Source organism: Antedon bifida, chromosome 2 (genome assembly GCF_963402885.1).
Source record: "Antedon bifida chromosome 2, ecAntBifi1.1, whole genome shotgun sequence".
NCBI lineage: Eukaryota > Metazoa > Echinodermata > Crinoidea > Comatulida > Antedonidae > Antedon > Antedon bifida.
In genome coordinates this window covers 21,145,540-21,171,065 of record NC_136227.1, presented here as the reverse complement: position 1 = coordinate 21,171,065, position 25,526 = coordinate 21,145,540, and the positions used below count along the sequence as shown (strand labels likewise).

Sequence of the window (25,526 nt, the reverse complement as noted above, 5' to 3'; positions counted from 1 at the left end):
TTTTCGCCTGATTTTAGGCACTTAACATAACTTTATCTGAACAGTGGGTATTAAATGGAAAATTGTTTTTCTTGAATATATAGAAAATGTAATTATTTATCAAATAAGACCATTTATAGAATGACCCATGTCTAAAATATGTTTCAATGACCATGAATACATATATTATTGCCGATGACAAAACTGAGTATGTGTATATATTGTTTATATCCAGACGTAATTAAAACATTAAATTTAATTGCCACCGAGCGAAATTGTAGGGCCTAACAAATCCGTCCCCGCCTGACTCATCAGCCATGGTCCGCCGTCTCTCGCTCGACTGATTATGTGAATTTCAAAAGTGCCGACATCATCGACGTAAAATTTGAATAACGGTGGTTACGTATTTTAACCTACAACGTATATCTGAATACCTTACAGCTCTTCTGAATTAAAGTTGACCTTGATGTTTATAACTTATTATGAGAGCTGGTGAAATGTAGATATGAATTCATATAAAAATTAAGCCTATCGAATGTTGTGACGTTATCATATGGCCAGTTGAAGTTAAAAAGTAGTTTTTTCATCTCTTTCGTCAAATTTTAAAGAGCGCACACCATGCTACAGTCTACATCATGTATCTTTCAAAAAAGTACATTTTGTGCCAAATATTCTTCCAATTGTTATATTTTATTGCTCAATTCATTATCTTTCGATATTGTTATCCACAAGTTTATTTTGATAATGTCATCAGTGCCGAAAAATTAGAACATGATGTGTGTCCGTAATTTCTCTAATGCTACACTGTATATAGATATACAGTATATACTGTACATAATGTATATGGCATATAATAAGCACAACTCAGCATTATAAGCATATAATAGGATGGCATACATCAACATTTTCGGATTGTATGTTAACATACGTGCATGTTTAAAAAATAATGTCAATAAAATTATAAAAATGATCACCAAAAATTAGTCAAAATGACGAATTAAATTCTAGTTAATCTTTGTGATTGAAAATAAAAACAGAGATGATAAGTATAGAAAAAAATTGACTTTTTGCGTTACTTATATGCTGTGCAATGCAATAAAATGTATGAAAATAAGTTATGCACACTTTTAAACATGATTACATCATCAAAATGAAAATATAATTATAATAATAAAACATGTTTTTTTTACTCCGAGCATCCCGTACCAGTAAAAAAATCTGTGTGCGTTGAAATTTTTGCAAAATGCCATGAATCACATATAAAATTGATTAGAAATTAATCTTGTGCATTTTAAATGCGTGTGCGAGCGTAACTTTGTGTGAAACATGTAAATTTTAATAATAAAAAGTTGATATTGAAATAAATTTAAGTGTCAATTCAAGTGTCAATACAAAATGACTTTTGATCAATCATTGAAATTCATAAAATCGCGTGCAAGTCACGTTGCACAATTCTGATGTTTAAAAAAAATAGTAGGTGCACAACTTCACGTAAATGTTGATATGTTGACAAAGTTACAAAATTTTATGTTGACACATTTTAGAGAAATGCGACGCACAAAAATAGGGTGGAAAGAAGAATAATACAGAACTAGATTTTAACTCGTCACGTTGAACTCATATCTACAATTCAACAGCTTCCATAATAAGTTTTAAACATGTGGGTCACTTTTCTTTCCGAGGAACTATAACAGATTGAAATACTGTATTGATGAAAATTAATTAAGTCACGTTATTCTAATTTTTTTTATATTATGATGATGTAATAAAAATTCAAATTTTGTTAACGCATGTGAAAGAGAATTAATTGAGAAAGATAATATTAAAATCTAGGGTGAAATGGGTTAAGCATAAGCGCAATGCACTCTATTAAATGGGATAGTACTAGTACTAAAGCGAAACAAAATCCTATTTTTAAAATTCGAGTGGCCATATGGTGACGTCAGAACATCCCGTAGGTACAAATTTTACATGAATTGATATCTACTCATCAGTTTCCATAATACATTAAAAAAAATTGGGGTAATCATGAGGAGCTATAACTGATTAAAAATAGGTATATTTTTGCACAACTTCTTATTCACACGATTATTAAAGTTTAACATGCACCTATGTTGTTATTTTGCAATTAAAGTTCATCAAAATGAATGAAATCTATGAAAAACCATAAACTTATGCTGCACATCTCTAACATCATATAACAAAGTTTCATGCACATCTACAGTTAGAGATCAATATTCTGACAAAGTTATACAATCTTATGTTGACAAGAGTTATAGATATATAAATTCGTGGAAAGAAAGAAGAATAACAAAGGGGTTATCCGGCAAGTGCGTATAACCAAAAAAAAGTTGATGATCTCATACAATCACAAGGAGTTATCCACCAAGGTGCAGATAACTAAAAAATAATAGATCAACTTATTTATCGACAAATTTCAAATTACAGTAGCTATAAATAAATGTCTTTGTATAAACTCCTTCAATACAGAAGATATTCCTTTTTACTTAAGACAGTGTACTCACCAAATTCTGGTTTCAATGCAGTGATTATTCTGAAGACATAGTCTGTAGCTTCTTCAGTTTCAGAAATCTGTGGCATATCCTCAACACAATCTTTCCCCAAGTTGTTCTTCGATGTTTTCCTTTTTAGCTTTGGAAAGATTTTGCCCTTGCCTCTTTGTGACCAAAGAGGTGGATCGAGTTGACCCCTGGGTAGTAGACCGTTTTCAAGGCAAGAAAGAAAGGCAAGTAGATGACCTCCCTTTGGGAAGTGAATTGGTGGAAATTGAACTCCATCTTGTCCAACGAGCACAAGTGTACCACCACAATCCGCTGAAAAAAATATAATACTTTCATCATTGAGAATAAGACAAAATATACAGTACCATCCAGAAAACTTCTACTATACCCACACAGTTTTTTCGCGGACGAATTTCGGACAAACGCAGTATAATTGGAAAAATAACTAAACTACATAATTGTGATATTTGACTATACATAGACAGCTTTCAGCACACATTTCAGCTTGAAGCATCATTTTATTTTTAATTAGAATGTCCTTTTTACTACACAAATTTCAATAAAAAATGGTAATAGTTTGACAAGGTGTGTAGTTTAATAGGGTGTGTGGTCGCTATCATGCAATGCAGGCTGCAGAAATATTTCATGTATACGTACATCATGTCTCAAAATCAGCTGCCCGTTTCTTCTACGTAAGCCTAACTATAAACTGGATTCAGCATGTATAATTCAGTATGTGATTAACACTTTCCCTATAATTAAACATTCTAGATGGTTGTATTAAGCTATATGCCTACATTGTTTAGAATATGTAATATTAATCTATAATATAGATGTTTCACAGAGCTATAAATTCATGGTTTAACATTTTTATGATAGCCTGTTTATTTACGTGCCAATAATTAAAAAAAAAAACATATGCCAAAAGAACCTGCAAACTACGATTAACTATTTTAAACATTCTGATATAAATCATGCACAATCATTAAATTTCACATAAATGAATGTGGGACAATAATTGCCCGGACAACCACTAGGACAAAAAAAAAAATCTGTATGTATGTTATTCTGCCCTACAGTCAGGAAATTGTCAAAGGTTTATTTATATATATATATATTTTCTTTATATTTATAATAATGTAGACACTCTGTATTCTTTTTTCCGAAATAAAAGATGAAAAAAAAATACCCACCCATTATGGACTGTACCATGGTTAGAGGTTTATGACAATGTTAGGTGTTTGCTTTAAAAAAAAATTAATCTCTACAATAGAATGAGATTATAACATTGGTAATTCCTATTATACGCCTGAATTTTATTCAGTAGGGTGTTTACAGTGATTTTCAGTTGCAGTTCAATTTGCAGTATAATAGTAAAATAACTTTCTTATTTTCATCAAATATTTATAGTTATAAACAATATAGCTAAATACATGTACAGTATCACAAATAAAACAATAAATGAACATGCACTAATACCATTATGACAAACCGAATCAATGGGAGAAGTCTGGAAAAAATAAAACAATCTTAAATTATTTTCATGTACATAAGAAGTATCACAGTAATATATATGTATTTTGATTATTCGTTTTAATTTAAGATTATATAAATGCAAAGAGTAATATTTTTTTGCCTTTATGATATTGCCTTTATTATATTGTCATTGATAGATATATCAATTTATCAAAAATAAGAAAGATATTTAACTTATACTGCAAACACACTAGTGAATTAAATTTCTAAATTTGTGTTTTGTTTTTAAATCATTGACCACACTGTCATATCATGCATGTTTGGCATACCATATTAACTATGAAACCATGAATTTATAGCTCCGCAGGAAACAACACTTATAGACCTACTGTATATTTATATGAAATATTTAAATTAATTCTAAACTGTGTAGAAGGCCTAAAATATTGGTGGACTGGATTATTATCAATCATCTAGAATGTTGTATCTTAGGAACCATGTTTTTATCACGTATGCATGCCGTCGTGCAATTTGTGGGTGATGAAACATAGATTTTAATGTGTGGGATTCATTGGCTACATTGCCTAGGTGGCCTAAATTGACAGAGTTACTTTTATAGCCTACTCATTTTTTATGTCACGCAGATACCTGATTCGGATTTCGAACATTGACGTTGGGGACGTGAATATTTTTGTTTACGTTGTTAATGAAGAATTATTGTCTTCAAGAAATCACGCTTATTATTATCTAATAGTAGATATTTTTCGTATTCCGGACAGTGGTACATGAGAGTACTACGTACGTTGTTATTACAATTAAGTAGTGTTACTGTCCTTGAGTTTCAAACGACTAATTGGCCATAAGCCTTTACTATAGCTGCTACAATGCTGTATTGACAATAGTATTATTGCGGTAGTTTGCCCACGCAGAAAGTGCTGCCTTGTGTGTGTTTTCTTGCTTGTTTTGATTAAGTTTGTGATTTCAGACTTTACCAATTAATAAAGTATGGTTAAAGTAACTACCACGAGTTCGTGTTTCATTTTCCGGATTAGTAAAGTGTAATCCCTTTGGTATTGAGGAAAATGCGTTCATCGACCTCAGCTTCGAAGAGCTTGAAGTAAAACTGTTCGTTTAAAGGTGATCTAACAAGAGCAAGAAACCGTTTTATCCGTATTCTCGACCATATACTGTACAAAAGAAAATTCGAAAGATAACTGACTTACTTGATTCTACGGACGTTGTCAAATAACCTAATGAGACTGACAACGGAAGACCAACATTGCCTAACGTCTAGCAAACTAACATCTTATATTAATTGTGGTCTCATTCTTATTTGAGACCAATTGGGACAAAAAAGCAAAAATCGATTTTTTAACCACTTTTAGTCAGGTTCAGTGTGGTCGGCGAGCTGTTAGGCTCCGCCCACTTTTTCTGATGCGCTGTGCTACAATAGCTAGGCCTCCTATTCTGTTGGGTAATAGTTACTGTATGTCGTGACAGGAAAGAGTGTAATTTTTCCTTCCTCTTTTCCGCCAAAGAGGTATCTGTTTGTTTGTTAGCAGGATTACTCAAAAAGTAATTACAAGATCTTTACCAAAATGAAAATACACTGATAGATATGTGGTCAAGGACCATTCCATTAAATTTTGGGACCACGGACCCAATTCTGGATCACTTTTTAGTATAATTTTCAGACCTGCTAGTGTTAAAAGATAGGACAGAATTTTTCAAAAGCCCACGAGCAGTCTAAAAGTAACAAGTAAACTGAAATTGTATTTTCTTGAGAACTACTTGTCCAAAAAACTTCATTTTTGAACAAGAGGAAAGAGTTATAATTTGTGATTTGTAATTTTAAAACATAATTTGATTTAATTTTTTTAGTTTTTTTATAAGAGTAGTTTTAAAAAACCTATTTCTTTTAAACTGTTCTCTGTTAGTAAACTGATACTATTGTTATTTGAAAGGCTGGTTACATAACCATTACACCAAATTCGCATACACATGCTTATAGTGAAATTAGCCTAAATCACACACAGTATTAAGACACACATAAATATATATACATTCCCGACCCGGAGAAACCTTATGTAGGAGAATTTTACAGTAGTCGGAGGTATGCACTCTCGGAGTTGCTATCTTGTTATTTAAATGAAAATACAAATTACCAGGCTAACATCAAATGGAATTTTAGTTAGGCCCTACATTTACAATTCTTAACTAGAATTTAATTCGTCACTTTGACGAATTATAGGTGATCATTTTTATCATTTTATTGACATTAATATTTTTTAAACATGCACGTATGTTAACATACGATCGGAAAATGTTGATGTATGCCATCCCATTATATGCTTATAGTGTTGAGTTGTGCCTATTTATATGCCATATACATTATGTACAGTATATACTGTATATCTATACAGTGTAGCATTGGTGAAATTACGGACACACGTCATGTTCTAATTTGTTGGCACTGATGACATTATCAAAATAAACTTGTGGATAACAACATCGAAAGATAATGAATTGAGCAATAAAATATAACAATTGGAAGAAAATTTGGCACGTAGAAGCGCGGTGCGCGCTCTTTAAAATTTGTATAACTTTGACGAAAGAGATGAAAAAACTACCTTTTAACTTCAACTGGCCATATGATAACGTCACAACATTCGATAGACTTAATTTTTATATGAATTCGTATCTACATTTCACCAGCTCTCATAATAAGTTATAAACATCAAGGTCAACTTCATTTCAGAAGAGCTGTAAGGTATTCAAATATACGTTGTAGGTGAAATTACGTAACCACCGTTATTCAAATTTTAAAAGGTGATGACATCATCACAATGAAAATATTGGCAACTCATAAGAAAAATAATTGGTTGAGGTAGAATATATTAAAAATTTAAAAAAATCGATCACAGATAAGCGAGTTGCGCTCTGTTGAATATGGTAGTATATGACAAAAGGGGAAAAAACCCTATTTTAAAAATTTATGTGGCCAAATGTTGACATCATACCATTTTGTACGTCTAATATGTATATACATTTATATCTACAACTTATTGGCTTCCATAATAAGTTAAAAAAATTGGGGATCATCTTCCATTCTGACAAGTTCTATTCATTTTAAAAAGGCCTTATTTTTTACCATTTTTAGCACTTTTGTACAATTAATGTGCGCATTTTGTCATTTTTAACATGTTCGTATAGCACTATTTTAAGTCGAAATGGATTCAAATTTGGTGAATGTACTAAGGAAGATGAGTAGAATGTTATTTGTACAAAAAATTGCGATTTTTTACGCTTTTCTTGTATGCACGCGCAAAAACGTGTTTTTGCGCAGTAATTTTTTGAAACACGCAAATGGCCTAATTCATGCTCTAAATTGATCAAAACTTAATTTTGAGCCTTTTAAATTTTAAACGCGCGATTTCACGCACATGACCCTACGTGTGCGTGCGTTTTTATTTGCTAATATTTTTACCCTTGACCTGAAGTTTACGTGTAGTGAATTTCATTATTATGTTATGATTTATTATGGAGATATGATTGATAATGTGATTTCACAAAATGGCGTATAAATGACGTCACGGATGAGTGATCACACTGGAAAGCTTATTAGGACTAGGTTAAAGTATTTGAAAGACATTGTGAAATTTTGGTAATCATTGACATTAAACTTTTTTTGTTTTGTTACACAAAATGTGTACAGAAAGAATAAAAAGAAAACTAGACATGTAACTCGTCACTTTGACGAGTTTGGTTATCCGCCGCGCAAGTGGTGCAACATTAACATTAAGGGGATAGGTTGAGGACAAAAGGAAGTGTTCACGTATGACCTGAATTGAAGAATATGATATGTTGTTATTGCTGAATTTTATTATTTAGATTCATATATAGTATACACAGTATAATCTGTATCCATATCACATACAGTGTAGAATAGGTGAAATTACGGGACCCGCTATTTATTGCAATTTTTAACATGTTGACGGTTTTAAAATGAAACGCAAAGGTAGCAATTTCGGAAGAAAATTATCTCAGCAACAACATATTAACGTGTAGAAGAAATTTGAATACGTGAAATATTGATGCTCGCTCTTTTAAATGTAATGAATTATGACGCAAAAGATGAAAATACGACCTTTTTTATTTAACTGGCCATATGATGACGTCACAACATCCGATTGGCAAAATTTTTACATGATTTCGTATCTACAATCCAATAGCTTCCAGAAAACGTTTTAATCGTGATTATCACATTTTATTCTTACGAGCTATAACAGATTAAAATTTACTGTAAAGATGAAATTAATGCCACACGTAATTTAAATTTTTAGGCATGATGACGTCATCAAAATTAAAATATTTTTAACTCATGCGAAAGATAGTTGATTGACCTAGACAATATCAAAATCGGGGTGAAAATGGAAAACGAATAAGTGGAGATGCGCTCTATTCAATGTGATGAGCTATGACGAAAGATACAAAAATCCTAAATTTTATATTCGTGTGGCCATACGATGACGTCACAATGTCCGGTTAGCCATATTAATACCTGATCCGATATCTACAACTCATCAACTTCCAGAATATGTCATCCACAAAAAGTTGACCGTGTAGTTTAGAAATTACGACTGTAAAAAAAGGCATATTTTTAACGGATTTTTGAACTTTTTCATCAAAAATGAGCGCAAATTGTCTAATTCGACGTGCTCGTATGACGTAACTTTAAGTCAAAATTGTTTAAAATTTGGTAAAAGTACTAGAAAAGGCTGGAAAAACATAAATCACGCAAAAAAAATATGATTTCAATGCTATGTGTGCACCGCACACGTAAAAATTTGCGCACGCGTGGGAATTTTTTACATGCTTAAAACGACATGAAACGCGTAGAAAGTTGATTAGAAAATAATTTTGCGCATTTTGAAATTTTAAATGCGCGTGCACGCGTAACTTTGTGTAAAACACGCAATTTTTTTTCAATAGAAAGTTAGCGCATGATATAAATTAAACTTTTGGAAAGTTTCAATTTGAAATGTTATTTGGTTTTCGACCTATGTTAAATACGAGGAAATCTTTAAATCACGCGTAAGTCACGTTGCGCAATTGTAAACGTCATGAAAAGCTTCGCAGCACATCTTCATGTGCATGACGATATGTTGAGAAAGTTACAAAATGTTATGTTTGCAAGTTTTAGAGAAAAGCGTTCCACAAAAATCATACAGAAAGAAAGAAGCCAAATAAAAAGATGATTTCGTACAATCACAAGAGGTTATCCTGCAACTTCGTTGCGGATAACCAAAAAAAAATAAAGATTTTATACAATAACAATAGGTGATCATTTTATTCTAAATGATCACCTAATAAAATATATATAGGCCTAAATAAGTTAGGTAATGTTGTTTTATTGTTGGTTAATTAGCCTATAGGCCTACTATATGTGTTGCAGTATTAATATTGGCTCTAAGCCTACTAATAAATATATCGCTTTATAGACAGTATTCTTTCCATTACAGGAATAACAACAAATTTAAATCTGCCTTGTCTCATACATTCCTTGGTCGAGCTTTGATATTCAAAAATCATATCTGGTGATATTGTGAACCATCCAAAGCAACTTGTTTTCCTCTCCACAGAATAAACCATTTGTACTACTACTAGTTAATTAATGTGGATATTTTTGGCAGGGTACAGTATTTGCAATATGAAAGCGGAATTATAATAAACACTGAGATTTGGTCTTGCTGTATATTCTATATTTCCACGCTGCTGCTCTAGCCCAAAAAACGTCTGGGAAAAGAGTCTAACGGTTGAATGACAAATCCCAAAACATTTCTGGTATTTATGAGTCCCATGACATTATATAATACTGTAATTCACTGTCAGCAGATAATCATTGAATTATTATCAAAACAGTCCATGAAAGTTTTTGTTTGTAATAGGATACTTCACACTTGAAGTATCTAGGGACAATATATCTTTAAAACTGTTACGTTAATAAGCGAGCAGCGTTTTTTGTAAGAAATATTTCTTGTTTATTATGTTGATTTAGGTACAGTACAAAAACATTGAATTTGTTACACACATTCTGAAATATAAATTTATTCTTTATGTTTTAATGAGTTCTTTCTTATAAACAAAACAATACACTGATTCTGATAAATATTCTAGTTTTAAATAAGTGCAAAATAAAATAAGTTCAACCTATAACTTGTATCATATGTTTTTGTCTTTCTACTTTTCTCATATCAAGAATACCATGAGGTTCCTCAACATTGCTTACTATTTTATTATTGACTGCATTTATCTTATACGTGTGAATTATTGCCTTTTTATCAAGAATGATAATGCAGTACATTAATTTCAGCAGGGAAAAGTCTAGGCTAGGTCTACAGTATATGAAATAAAAGCTGGGTGAACTAGCAGGGAAGAGTAACTTCTGTTCTTTTGGCTGTGCTGTCTCTTGATTATTGATGTTTGAAAACAATATTACTGTAATTATTAATAAAATACAATCAGTGTGGTTCAAAACATACAACTTACAATGTGTTAATTATAAAAACTTAATTAGGCAGTAGGCAAGCAGTAATGAATAAACTCAGACTGTTCTATCGGTCACACATGGCAGGCTTAACTAGGCTAGTCTACACTGGTATAACTATGGCTGAGCATCACCCTTCTGTCACTCCTCCCGATGTTATGCAAATTAGCTGAAATATGCAAATTAGGGTGAAATTACACGATTACCATATCTCAAAAACTACTAGCCCGAGAGAGTTGATTTTTTCACTGATTTATTCAAAATGTATATATTTATATTTACTCTAATTAAACATTTTACGAAAAAATGACCGGAAGTACAACATTTGACCTTCGGCCCATTTCTCAATGTTTGCATACACAATGGGACTAAAATGTCTGTAGAGACTTTATTTTGTACTCAAATGTCCCAGACATAGGTTCCTAATAGCCAGCATAGAACCACTTTGTAATTCCCAAAATCACGCCTTCGTCATGCACCTCGAAATTATGCTAATTAGTAGTACAAATTACATGAAATATGCAAATAAGGGGATGAAATTACTGTCTTCCCATATCTCGAAAACCACTAATGCTAGAGAGATTTTTTCACAGCCGTATTCAGAATGTACATATTTATATTTGCTCCAATGAAACATTTTACAAAAAATGAAGTATGACATTTGACCCTCAACCCTATTGATCAATATTTGCATATAATGCAACTAAAATGTATGTACAGACTGTTTTGGCCTCAAATGACTCGGATACAGGTTTTATATAGCCAGTATAGGACCGTTTAGTAATTCCAAAAGTCAAGCACCTCGAAAGTATGCAAATAAGTAGTGCAAGTTATATGAAATATGCAAATTACAGTGAATTTTCCTTATGTATCTTGAAAAACACTAATGACCGATAGAGATATGGCAACTTTAACGTCTTGTACTACTAATGCATACTTTCGAGGGAAGTAACAAAGGTGTGATTTTGAGAATTAATAAACAGTTCTATGCTGGCTATAGAAAACCTGTATCCAAGTCATTTGAGGCAAAAACAAAGTCTGTACAGACATTTTAGTTGCATTATATCAAAATATTGAGAAATAGGGTCGAGGGTCAAATGTCATAATTCCGACAATTTTTGCGTAAAATGTTTCATTAGAGCAAATATAAATATATACATTCTGAATAAGGCTTTGAAAAAATCAACTTCCTAGCATTAATGGTTTTCGAGATATGGGAAGATTGTAATTTCATCCCCTTATTTGAATATTTTATTTAAATTGTACTACTAATTTGCATACTTTCGAGGTGTGTGACAAAGGTGTGATTTTGTGAATTACAAAGTGGTCCTATGCTGGCTATTATGAACCTATGTCTGGGTCATTTGAGGGCAAAATAAAGTCTCTACAGACATTTTAGTCACATTGTGTATGCAAACATTGAGAAATGGGGTCGAAGGTCAAATGTTGTACTTCCGGTCATTTTTTCGTAAAATGTTTCATTAGAGTAAATATAAATATATACATTAATAAATCAGTGAAAAAATCAACTCTCTCGGACTAGTAGTTTTTGAGATATGGTAAGCCTGTAATGTCACCCTAATTTGCATATTTAAGCTAATTTGCATATCATCGAGTGACAGAGATGTGATGCTCAAATTTTAATCTCCTCATCATATATAACCATTTAAAAAAGAAAAATCTCTGTTTCCAATTTGTTTCACTTTGGGCCGTTTTTTTTGATAGATTGACTAGCCTAAGAGACCTTTGCATTTTGAAAACGTTTATTAAAATTAGTAGCATTCTGTTAAGATTTAAGTAAACATAAAATAAAAAATAAATTTCAGTACGTATCAATCTTGGCAAATGAAATGAAAATATGAGAATTATGTCTAAATAGTTTCAAATTACGCATGATGGCATTGGTTTTTTAGGAAATTCAGATTCTTCATTGTCAACGTTATCATTCATCACATTTTCTGGGTCTGGGTTCTTTCATGTCATATCCACTTTCCAGATCCCAACCGTTCACAATATATATATAGTATACAATATTTTATTTTTTACTGGGCGACCTCTTCAGTTAAAGAATGGTCTCCCAGAGGGCCCAGTTATGATCAGTGGCTGTGATGTACTAATACACCGGGGTAACCCCCTACTCGTCTGGAAAGATGTACTAGGTTCTTTAAAGTGCACACGAGCTTATACCAGTCATACTTTATTACTTAATATCACCACAATATTTCTACAATTCAATAAAATTATATACAATACTGTACTATAGATAAATCAAAGATGTATAATATTATACAATTTAAAAAGTCGGTTGCATAAAATGAAGACAATTTACATTTTAACTTTCTTTTTTAGGCTGCATAAAATGTATTTTCTTTATTTAGTGTAAAAAACTGTACAAACTGACAACGCCAAGCCCCAGAAAGCGCGAATATTGTTCGTCAAATAATACAGTTGGAATCTTTCGTTCTATGAATGAACGGGCGTGTCAAGATTTACAAATGATCTAGCTCCATAACCCATTGTTCAATACATTTACGCTGGAGCACGCTGTATCATGAGTTCTGACTTTTAGCAAGAAGTAGCTTGTAAACAGTTACGTAACTGACCCTCGCAGAATATTGACACACACTTTTTTTCCAAATATTTTCCATGGGTCGGCTAGGCAAGGTCCTATCCTAGTTAGTTGCGAAGAATAAACATATAAAAAAGGCAAATAATTACTAATAAATGATTCATTGGCAATAAAATATTCACTTAGGCCTTGTAGGCCTACATTAACAAAAGAATTTCCATCAATAATTCTACACTTTACAGTAATAAAATTACTAAGTAGTCCGAATAATTAGTAAAAATTTGTCTTCTTTAGCGCGCTGCATGTACGAGGTTGGTCTTGTGATTATTGGTCAATCACATTCACATATTTAGATGGGCTATATAATATAACCTTTTAAATGACATCATACTCACGTTGTTGATGGCAGTGCAGGTACACAATATCACCAAGGTTGACACAAATTGCATAATCCCAGTAAACACTGAAATACAAGTTCAATGGTTAGTTATTATAACCATTAAATATGTAAAACAAATAACTATTATTAATAAATATTAATAAATTCTTTTGTAGATATTTCGAAGAAGGTTGTAATTGAACAGATTCATTTTACTTTGAAATCGTTAACATACAATTCAAATTTTGAAATAAAACATGCCAAAATACATTTGAAGTAGTACAAATTCCCTTACAATTAGTAAAAAGAAATGTTAGATAAAGTATAGCCGCTACCCAATGTCTATCCATTTGAAATAATGTGCTACTCGATAATCCGTATAGAGTATCAATAATGTACAGTACAATTATATCCATTTGATTGTGCTATCCATTTGAAATAATGTGCTGTCTGTTTGAAATAATTCTTAATTAAAGTTTTTTATTTTAAATATGTTGTGTTATTCATTTTAAACATTGTGCTAAACAAGATATATATATATTTGATATTACTGTTTATTCAAATAATAAAAACACAATTGTTTGTTTATATCGTAGCTCCATCTGTCGTATTCGGGGACTTCCTCACAAGTGTTTTCTCAGAGCAGTGCCGTATGGTGTTCCATATGCTATTTTTTAATAACGTACCAAAAATGAATACCAAAATATTAATTCTGTACAGAGAAAGCTCGAGCAGAAATTGAGCATTACTTTTGCCAACAAATATTTACTATTTAAAGCTTGGAAGTTAAGCGTTACTTTTGTCAACAACAAAAAACGCAGCACGGAACATCTAAAATGATGTACAATTTTTGACAAACATGAAAACACAGAATTAATATTATTCATTCATAACTTTTAAGAGCGGTTGATTACAAATTTCAACCTATTTCATTAACAAGGCCAACAGCCATTAAGTCGCGTGCTACAATGCATAGTGATACCGGACCGACAGACAGACCGACAGACAGACCGACAGACCGACCGACATAGTGAACTATACTGACCGAAATTACTGAACATGTTTAAAAATGTTGAAATGTTTAAAAACATTTATATTTTTTTAACTTACACGTGCGTAGCCTGTCACTTTTGACGTGCTCGTATAACGTAATTTCTAGTTGAAAAGTAAGTCAAGAAAACAGAAATCGGGCAAAAAGAGTGCGCAATAACATTTAACGTGCAGTGCGCTCGCAAAAATCTGCGCACTCATGGCAATTTTGTAAACGCTTAAAATTGCCTGAAACGTACTCTTATTTCATAGAAAAAAAATTGTGAAAATATTAAGCCCTTGTACGCATGCGTTACTTGCGCTACGCACGTAATTGTATTGATATGATGATTTATGCCCTGAAATTTATGAGTACCAAATTTTATTTAATTGTGATTCATGGTTGTGAAGATATGATTACAAACGCGATTTCGTTAAATCGTGCGTAGACCGCATAATTTTTTATTGCGCACCGTGAAAACATAATCGATCTTCGATATACTGTGAAAAATTGACTTAGCTAGATTAAACTGATATCAAGATAAGGTCAGAAAGCGATAAAACGCATAGTGATACCGGACCGACAGACAGACCGACAGACAGACAGACAGACAGACAGACCGACAGACAGACTGACCGACATAGTGAACTATAGAGTTGCGTCCACGCGACTAAAAAGTGGCCAAATGCCAAAAATTGGATTTTCTTCATACTTTGGTGTATTTAAATGTTTGATCGTCCTCAGGGGTCAACAATATTTTCTAGCATTATTATAAGCAAAAGTATAATTACAAACAGTAAGGGATTTGTTTTAATTCCTATAAAATGAAACAATTTAAAGCATCAGTTATTGCATAAGTACATTACTGTGCTAAGGATAAATTGTATAGAGATATGTTTTTTGTTTGAAATATTAGTAATTAAAAGTATTTCTGCTCATCTTTTTTTCTATTAGAATGAATGTAAATATGTATATTTCGAACAATTTGATACCAAATTTAAGTTTCTACGACCAGTACTTACCGAGATATGAAGATGCCATGGTATGTGGGTCAAAGGTCAGAAATGGCATTTATGATCATTTTTTACTTAAATTCCCTATTATACTGAATATGAATACATGCCTTCTGAACATTTTGAGACCAAAACTGACTTGCTGCGACCAGTGTTTGCCGAGATACAAGTACCTATTTATATTTGTTCATATAACACTTGACCATGACCATTTGACCTTTTGTAACATTCTTCAAAATGTGTAATAAATAACAAAATGTATATTTCGAACAATTTAAAACCAAATTCTACGACTAGTAGTTACAGAGATACATACATGCCCTGGGTCAAAGGTCAGAAATGGCATTTCCAGTCATTTTTTACTAAAATGTCCCATTAGACTGAATATAAATGTATACCTCGCTGAGACCAGTGGTTGTCGAAATTTAAGGACCTATTGGTGTTTGGTCTTATAACCTTTCACCCTGACCTGTTGACCTTTCGCCACATTTTCAAAATGTGTAACCAAGCCAAAAATGATTGACTGACCACCCTAAACCAATTTTCTGTAAGTAAAATTCTCTGGACCTCAAAGCACATACGAAAGTTGATCAAGCTCTAGAGTACTTTCACTGTGAAAATCTATTTTTTTGACTTGGCCACCTAAAGGTCGACACCTTACCTTGCGAAGAATAATATACAGATAATAATTACTAATTAATGATTCCTTGGCAATAAAATATTCACTAGCCTAGGTTGTTTAAATAATAACAGAAGAATTTCTACCAATAAGCCTACATTAATAATAATATTATTATTATCAGGTAGGCCGAATAAATAATAATTTGTCTTCTTCGAGCTGAATCACCAGATGTTCAGTGCGTCGCGTCGCGTACCGGTTACTACTGTGAGTATTAACCAATCACAAACGGTCTTTCATCACACTAGGGAATACTAATAACAAATGAGGGCGCTATGTATAGTTTAAATAGTTTAGTTGATTAATTTCTTCAAGCAAGTTCTGTGGCGCAGCGCATGAGGCGTTGTCTTGTGATGGAGTGAATTTCATCGCGAGTTCAAGACCCAGTAGATGACTTTTGTTTATTTATTGCCAAACACGAGTGTTGCCACCCGAAAATTACACAGTCAATTTCATCGTACTCGAGAATTTGCTGGATTTTATATGTTTAATGACAGGGACACGATAATTACGCGAAAATTACTCAGTCAATATCATCGTACTCGAGGATATATATGATTTACGATCCTCGCAGCGGTAGTCATGTGATGCAGTTTCAACCAATCACGTTCACGTATTTACATAGGCCATGTAATATTTTTGTAGTTTAATATGAGCACCAGCATACTTAGATGGTACGCTCGCATACCATCTAGGTCGTGCCCACAGATGGTTCTCAAATATTTTATTTAAACTGGAATAAAATCGATAAATTTAATATAAAGTAATATTATCGATCATTTTCATTTATTTATATATATATAATTTCAGCATAAAAAAATTGGTGATTTCAAATGTACGTTCCGCAGGACTATAATACATGTTTACAGGAACGAATAAATAGAGAAACTCACAAAATGAGTCCAAATTTTTTAGCCAAATTTAAACAAACCCAGTTTTGTATGTAACATTAGGGTTGGGGGACGGGGAAGAGGATGTGTGCGAAGAGGAACAATTGTTAAATATATTCTTTATCCATGTTTTATAATAATATACCACTAAACACAGTAAACAATTTGCAATTTAATACTTTGTTGAAACTGTCACTGTCATAGTCGATTGAAATAATAAAGTACATGTAACGAAACACCACAACATTTATATTTTTTGTAATTATTAATTAATACAAATGTTGAGAAGCAACTGTCAGTAATAAAGTTTATTTGTATATGTGTTTATATATCTAACAGTACCCACACCCACAGTAAGAAATTTGCTTCAAATGGCTTAAAATGGCTTATGTCAAAATGTGTTATACACTATATTGCAATGCTATGTCTTCTATTATACTGAAAGGTTTTAAGTTTATCCCACAAGGGCCCATAAATTTATTATTTATTTATTTATTCTTTCTTTATTCTGCAAGCACTTTCAGTACTAGTGCACTGATTTCCAAAGTGGTACAGTAATTGAAAATATAACAAACATAATAAAATAAAGACAAAGAGTAATTGAAATATACATTAAAAATAACAATCAATTTTAGAAAACAAAAAATTCAGTTAAAAATGTTGAGTACTAATTGTATTTTGGAATGAAGTTATTGAAAAATCTTTAAAGTTAATTTTTAATTCATTTGGAAGTTCATTCCAGCTTTTAGATAACAATAAGTAAAGGTTTTTTTGCCTTGACAAATTGTCCAGGTGGGGACAACTAAATTGTTATGGCTTTGGCTTCGTGTGCCTTTAGAATGGGTAGTGTTATTAAAAGTCAATTTTGAGGTCAAATATGGAGGAGCACACCCTTTTAAACACTTGAAAGCCATTAATAATAATTTTTCATTCCAGAGTACATTTAGTCTTTTCCAGCCAAGGTTATTTAAAATAAAATCAATTGAGGTCTTAATATCAACAGAAAGCAAAATTCTACCTAATCTATTCATGAGTACTTGTAAACAATTAGTGTTTTGAACATTACAATTAGACCATACACAACAACAATAATAAACTAGATTTGAACTCGTCACTTTGACTAGTTCGGGTTATCCGCGCAAACGCAACATGCACATACGTTTAAAATATATGAACGCCGACAATTATTATGCCATCCTATGACATGAATTAAATATTTTTACAGTGCTGAATTGTACCTATTTTGTAGCATACAGCATATTACAGTATTTACAGAATACACTGTATTATGTTATATACAGTGTAGCATAGACGAAATTACGAGACCCATCTTTTAAATCCAATTATTAACACGATGACGTCATCAAATTGACATATAAAGATAACTATTTTAGAAGATAATTATCTAAATAATTACATTATTATAAATTTGAAGAATTTTGGGCACGTAAAAGTGAGATGCGCTCTCGTTTAAACGCAATGAACTTTTACGCAAGAGATGAAAATATGACTTTTTGAATTCAACTGGCCATATGATGACGTCACAACATCTGATTGGCAAAATATTCACATAAATTCGTATCTACAATCCAATAGCTTTCAGAAAACGTTTTTATCATGATTATCACTTTTTATTCTAACGAGCTATAACAGATTGAAATTTACTGTAAAGATGAAAATAGGGATCCCACGTTATTTACATTTTTATACATGATGACGTCGTAAAAATTAAAATATTTTTAACTCATGCGAAAGATAGTTGATTGACCTAGAGAGTATTAAAATATCTGTGGAAATGGAATACGTATAAACGAGATGCGCTCTATTTAATGTGATGAGCAATAACGAAAGAGTAAAAAATCCTATATTTTACATTTGTGTGGCCATACGATGATGTCATAACATCCGAGGGGTAAAGATTCTGCATAAATTCATATCTACAACATATCTGCTTACATATTAAATTTAAAAAATTGGGGGTCATGGATGATCTTGAGAAGCTATAATAGATTAAAAATAGGCATAATTTTGACAATATGTTGTCACTTTTGCAACTAAAACGCGCGCAAATGGTCTAAATCAACGTGTTCGTATGACGTCATTTTAATTTGAAATGATGTCAATCTTTTTTAAAATAACTAGGAAAGACTGTAAAATCATAATTCAAGAGAAAAACACATGATTTTCATGCTCCGTGCGCACCTTACGCGTAATTTTTTTCGCGCGCGTGGGAATTTTTGACATGCTCAAAATGTCATGATCAGCGTAGAAATTTGATTAGAAATTAATTTTGCACATTTTGAAATTTTAAATGCGCGTGCGCGCGTAACTTCTTGTGAAACATGCCATTTTTAATCCATAGAAAGTTTGCCCATGATATGACTTAAATTTTCACCAAGTGTCAATACAAAATAACTTTTGGTTTATAATCTATGATCAATCATTGAAATTCATAAAATCGCGCGTAACTTACGCTGCGCGACTCTAACGTCATATAACGAAGTTTCTTGCACATCTACAGCTACAGGTCAATCTTTTGACAAAGTTATAAAATCTTATGTTCACAAGTAATAGGGGATATGCTGGTCACAAAAATCCGGGAAAGAAAGAAGAATAACAAAGAAGATGAAAAAGATATTTACAATCACAAGACTTGTAAAGTTGCGGATAACCAAAAAGGGGAAAAACAAGAGCGTTAGCTAACATTTTAAGCGTATATGACGGAAGAAAACATTTTACACGCCGGATGACACCAATACGTTTTGAAACATTTGAGGATACCTTGCTTATGTGATCATTCCAATTTAATTGCGGATCAAATGTGACCCCAAGATATTTAAAAGAGTCAACTCGTTCAATAATATCTCCATTATAAGATATTGAAATATATTTAAATTTAGGAAGAATGTGGTTTGTCCCAAAAACTGTTCCATTCAGCTAAGCAATCCTTTTGTATAAACGTATCTATATCAAAATAGTATTTTTTAAAGAAAATCGGCTTGTCTTCAACATTATGATGCTGTAATCGAGCTGTTTAACCGGTTTCTAGCTATTAAAAACAATTATCGTAGAAAGAGATATGTGAATGCGAAGCATCCTTGTATTATTGTGCGGGTATTTTCAGTATCGACATCCATTAGACAGTGTATACCACGATCGGAAAACACTCCTATTTGGGGCATATCGTTGAATCTAAATTCGTTTTAATCATCAATAACTAATTATCTAACTCAACTTAATTAGTAAACAGGGTTACATCAGGTGGTTAAAATCAGTAACAAAGTATGAACCAACTTTATATACCATCAAGTAAAAATTCTAGAAGTAATTTACTGAATTTATATATAAATTACATACTGTATATTTTTACTTTTTTAATTTATTCTAAATGTTTTTTATGCTGTTTTGTTGCCTTGAGGAAGACAAATTTTAAATTATTACATTTTTTGACAATAAAGTTATCTTGAATCTTGAATTAATCAACGGTTAAAGAATACTGACAATTTAATATAAGCTTTGAATCGTAATTACTACGGTGGTAGACTAAGCTTAGTTTTGAAACTATATTTATTTTACTGTAGATTGACAAAGCTGTTTCCATCTCAATGTTAATACCAAGGCACTTTTCAACTAAAAATTCTGGCCTAGTCTTCTTGTGTAAGGTCGTCACAGCTCCAGTTACAAATGGCAATACAAAGTGTTAATCAATTGGCAAGTGAACAGCACACTGCCGCTAATCATGGTTGAAAAAAGTAATCATAAAAAGGTATAAAGAACAAAAATCAAGTGCAAAACAATCTTTCTAAGCAAAATCGCATTTACAACAGTGCCCTAAACTGTTCACAAGTTGTGTGTAGATAGTTTTCATCTGTATGCACCTTTTTTTTTATCTCGTCTTCCGATAATAATTGCTATAGCGAGAATCAACATCGAATGACTTAGTGCTTAATAGGTGTCATATGGGTGGGGTGGTAGGAGGCAATTTACAATGAGCAAACACAACAACGTGGTTCGTTTCTAGTCGGCCATGTTACATCCGTGTACTTTTATTCGTGTATATTGTTAGACATAGAGGGCGGTGTATCGGTAATATATATTATCATGACATCTTCCTTACTTTGAGTTCAAAGAACAGAATATTATTAATTATAGTATAAATCATTAAATATTATTAAGTCCGTGGTTGTGCTATATTATTATGCTAATTAGCAATAAATGCATTAAAGTATTGATACTGTATTGTTGGTCTTATTTATCGAAACGATAGCATTGTCCAAAAGTTCAAAATAACAAGTTCCATCTTAAACAATAAAGGTGCACAACGTTGCACAACATGTTTTGTGTGTAAAAGTTCACAAGTCAAGTTTGCTGACTGACTTCACTCGTCGTCCAGCGCGAGTTGTGTAGCTCTGGTTTGGTTGTGGTGATGCTACGTCGGTTGAAGTTTTGTTGTTGGTTTCTGGAATACGGTTTTGATATTGTTCTAGGTGGCTATCAGTGTGTCCTGTGTTTTGCTGTAAGTTTTGACGATTTCTCCTTAGTTGTCCGCTTGCGGTCTGGACGATGTAGGATCTTGGCTGATCTGTTTCACTTACAACATTTACTGGACTCGACCAAATTTTATCGTGGCATGTCTTAACACGTACAACGTCACCTGGTTTCAATTCTGGTAGTGATTTGGTACCGTATCGTTTATTATAGTAGTGCTCGTAACGTTTCTTTGTTTCTCTATCTTTTTCCTTTAATTTGTTTATGCTAGGCCATTCTGGTTGAAGCTTCTTTACATGTATTGGTAGCGTCGTCTTTGGTTGGCGTCCCATTATCAATTGTGCAGGGCTATAGCCTGTTGCTTCAATGGGAGTTGATCGATATATCATAAGTGCCAACGTTGGGTCTGTTTGTCTTAGCATAGATTTCGCTGTTTGGACTGCACGCTCTGCTGTACCATTTGCTTGTGCGAAGTGTGGGCTGGTTGTTACATGGTGAAACCCAAATTCTTCTGCAAATAGTTTAAATTGACGTGAAGTGAACTGGGGTCCGTTGTCGGAGATGACCGTTTCAGGGATTCCCCATCTAGCGCAAACAGTTTTAATCGCTTCTACTACTCTCATGCTTGTTGTGTCTTTTTTAAGGTTTGTGATTTCAATATATCTTGAAAAGTAATCGGATATTATGAGGTAGTGGTTGTTTTGAAACTCACATAGGTCGGTAGCTATTCGTTGCCAGGGTCGGTCCGGTAGTGGTGTTGTTATTAATGGCTCTTTCTTCTGTGTTCTCTTGTAGAGTTGACAGTGACTACATTTTTCAACAAAGTTAGCTATGTCCTTGCTGAGGCCATTCCACCAAACACATGATTTTGCCCGCTCTCTACATTTTGTAACACCTTGGTGTCCGTCATGAATTCTCTGTAAGATTTCGCTTCTCATAACAGTGGGGATGTATATCTTATCATCAAAGGTTATAATTCCATCATCAGTAGAGAAGTGACTTCCTAAACTATACAATGGTTTTATGCTATCAGGAGTGTCGCTGAAATGCTTTGGCCATCCTTCCAGTATGACTTTCATGAGCGTTTGGCATTCACGTTTAGTTGCTTCCTTTATCCGCTTAAGTCTGGATGGAGAGACTGACCAGGTGTTTGTTATTGACTCTAGATAGAGTCCTACAGCTTGTTCTGTGTTTGATTCATTTGTGTTTATAGGGCTTCTGGACAACATGTCTGCAATAACCATATCCTTCCCAGGTACGTGTTTTGCTTTGGGGTTGTATCTCATTAGCCTCATGATTAGTCGTTGACATCTTATAGGAATTTTATCAAGATCAGTACTGTTGATGAGTGGGACTAGTGGTTTGTGGTCGGTAAGTAGCTCATATTTTTCTAGTCCCAGTCCGAAGCTGCTAGCATCTGCTGACACGGTGATTGGTTTAGTTGAGTCATAATACGTTAGTGTCGGTGCTTCTGTAATCAGTTTCTTGATTTGTGCAAATGTGTCTTCCTGTACTTGACCCCATGTCCATGCGTTTGAGTCTTTTAACAATTCTGTCATAGGTCTGGCTACGTCAGATAGATTAGGAATGTAGCGACCCACGTAATTAACCATACCAAGTATACGTCTCAGTTCGCTGACATTTGTTGGTGACTGAAGATTGCAGATAGCTTTTGTCTTGTTTGGGTCTACGCTTGTGCCTGCTGCGGTGAATTTCTCACCCATGTATATAAGTTCTTGTTTTCGGATTTGGCACTTGGTTTTATTTAATTTAAGCCCAGCCTCATTAACTAATTTGTAAACTTGCTGTAGCCTTTTGTCTTGTTCCGCCATTGTGCGTCCAGATATTAATATGTCATCTTGCACTACAACAATGCCTTCGACATTTTGTAGCATGTCCTGCATCTTTCTTTGAAATATTTCGCTGGCACTTGTTATTCCAAAGGGCAGTCTTCTAAAAAGGTATCATCACATTGGTGTTATGAACGTTGTGAGTTGTGAACTCTCTTCGCATAACGGAACCTGATAATAGCCACTAGTTGCATCTAACGCTGAGAATACAGTGGCGCCCGCCAACTTGTGTGTTATATCATCTATCGTTGGAAGAATATATCTCTCTCTTTGGACTGATTTATTCAATTGGCGTAAATCAACGCATAGACGAGCATTCCCAGACTTTTTAAGAGTTACCGCCATCGGAGCACACCATTCTGTAGGCTCGGTAACCTTTTCAATCACACCGGCTTCTTCCATTTTCTGTAATTCTTTTTCCACCTTAGGCAGTAGAGGCAATGGTACTCTCCGCGGTGTGTTAATGTGGTACGGGATAGCTCCTTCTTTTAGACAAATTTTTACCGGTTCAGTTTTCCACAGTCCAATAGTGGTACTATTGATCTCCTGTATGTTAGCAGTAATAAGCCCCATCTTTGACGACGTGCTGCGACTCAATAGATTACTCATAGTTCCTCTAGTCACATGGATATCAAATGTGTAACTTTCATTGTTATACATTGTTTTGACTGTAAACTTGCCTAATGACACTAATTTTGTTGTTAGGCTCTTGAGAATAATGTGTGTTGGAGTTAACTTTGGTTTTGGCTTTAGCTGATTATATGCATGTTCGGATATTATTGTAGCATCAGCTCCTGAATCAATTTTGAATTTGATCGTAGTGTTTCCAATTTTCAAATTTACTAGCCAAGGCTCCTCATCGTTATCATTACATGTAACAGTATCTAATAAGTACTCCTCCTCTTCCTCAACTGGTTCGTTTGTCAATGATAGTTCCCCCACTCCTTTAGTGCGGCAACATTTTGCAAAGTGTCCCTTTTTGTTGCAGCGACGGCATTCTGCACTTTTCGCTGGACAGGTTGTACTTTGATGTACATATCCGCACCGGCCACATTGTTGGGTGTTTCTTCCACCAGTGCGGTTATATTTATAGTTTGTGTTGTCATTACTTATTCTAGGTTCGCTTACCCTAGGTCTGTATCTGCTGGTTTGTCTACCACATCCTACGCTTGCAATAGCTGCTTCGACTTTGCTGGATGAGCTAAAATCCAGTTGGTTTGCCATTTGTTTATCAACAAGTTCAGCATTTCTTGCTAATTGTATAGCGCCCTCAAGCGTAAGCTTTGTCATGAGTTGAAGTTCCTTTGAAACCTTTTTGTCTTTTATACCAACAACAATTCTATCTCTGATGTTTTCGCTTTTGACCACTGGGCTTTGAAAATCACATTTTTCAGCCAAATCATATAGTTCACGCACGTACTCCTCAACGGTTTCTCCCACATGTTGCTGTCGTTGGAAGAATTGTGCCCGTTCGTGAATAACGTTTATTTTGGGGATAAAATGTTCGTTAAATTTATCTCTTACTTTAATGTAATTTTGTTCATCTTCGGTGAAGGTAAAAGATTTGAAAATGGTTTCAGCCTCCATCCCCATCGCATATATTAAGGTACTAACTTGTATATCGCCGTCTTCCTTGTGTAGCTTTGTAGCGGTTCGATATCGTTCAAAGCGGAGGCGCCACTCGGGCCATGCCGCCGGTTGGGAAAAGTTAAAATTGGCTGGCGCTGCTAATTTCGCCATGCCTTGTTTTCTGTATACTCGACGTCTTTCTATATATGTCGATGATCAAAAATAATCCCGTCGCTGCAGTGGTGGCGCCAGCGGGGGGGCTACGGGGGCTCTAGCCCCCTCGTCGGGGAGCCTAGCCCCCCCGTCGGGGAACGCGAGTACCTTTCGTCGGGGAATATAATGTACAGTAAAAATCATTTTTAGCTTCAGCGCCTAAAAAACCGCGACGTTTATTTTGACTGTGAGTACGTCGGAGGGCTATTATTACACTTTATATGCATGCATTATTGCCAGCGATTTAAGTAAACAATAGGTACGCGCTTCTCTGGCGGTGTCCCTTTGAACGAATCGTTTAACATTGGGTCCAGCCCATTGC

At 33.5% G+C, this 25,526-nt stretch overlaps 1 protein-coding gene across 1 annotated transcript in view; it reads right to left on the bottom strand.

Annotated features, from left to right (window-relative positions):
- The window catches only part of LOC144858554 (small G protein signaling modulator 1-like), a 195,265-nt gene that overhangs the window by 53,167 nt on the left and 116,572 nt on the right, over positions 1–25,526 (bottom strand). Inside the window, exons 10-11 of the mRNA XM_078714687.1 lie at positions 13,489–13,556; positions 2,505–2,813 (exon numbers count right to left, since the gene is read on the bottom strand). Of these exons, the coding sequence (XP_078570813.1) occupies positions 2,505–2,813; positions 13,489–13,556 (377 nt within the window). The remainder of the gene's footprint in view (positions 1–2,504; positions 2,814–13,488; positions 13,557–25,526) is intronic.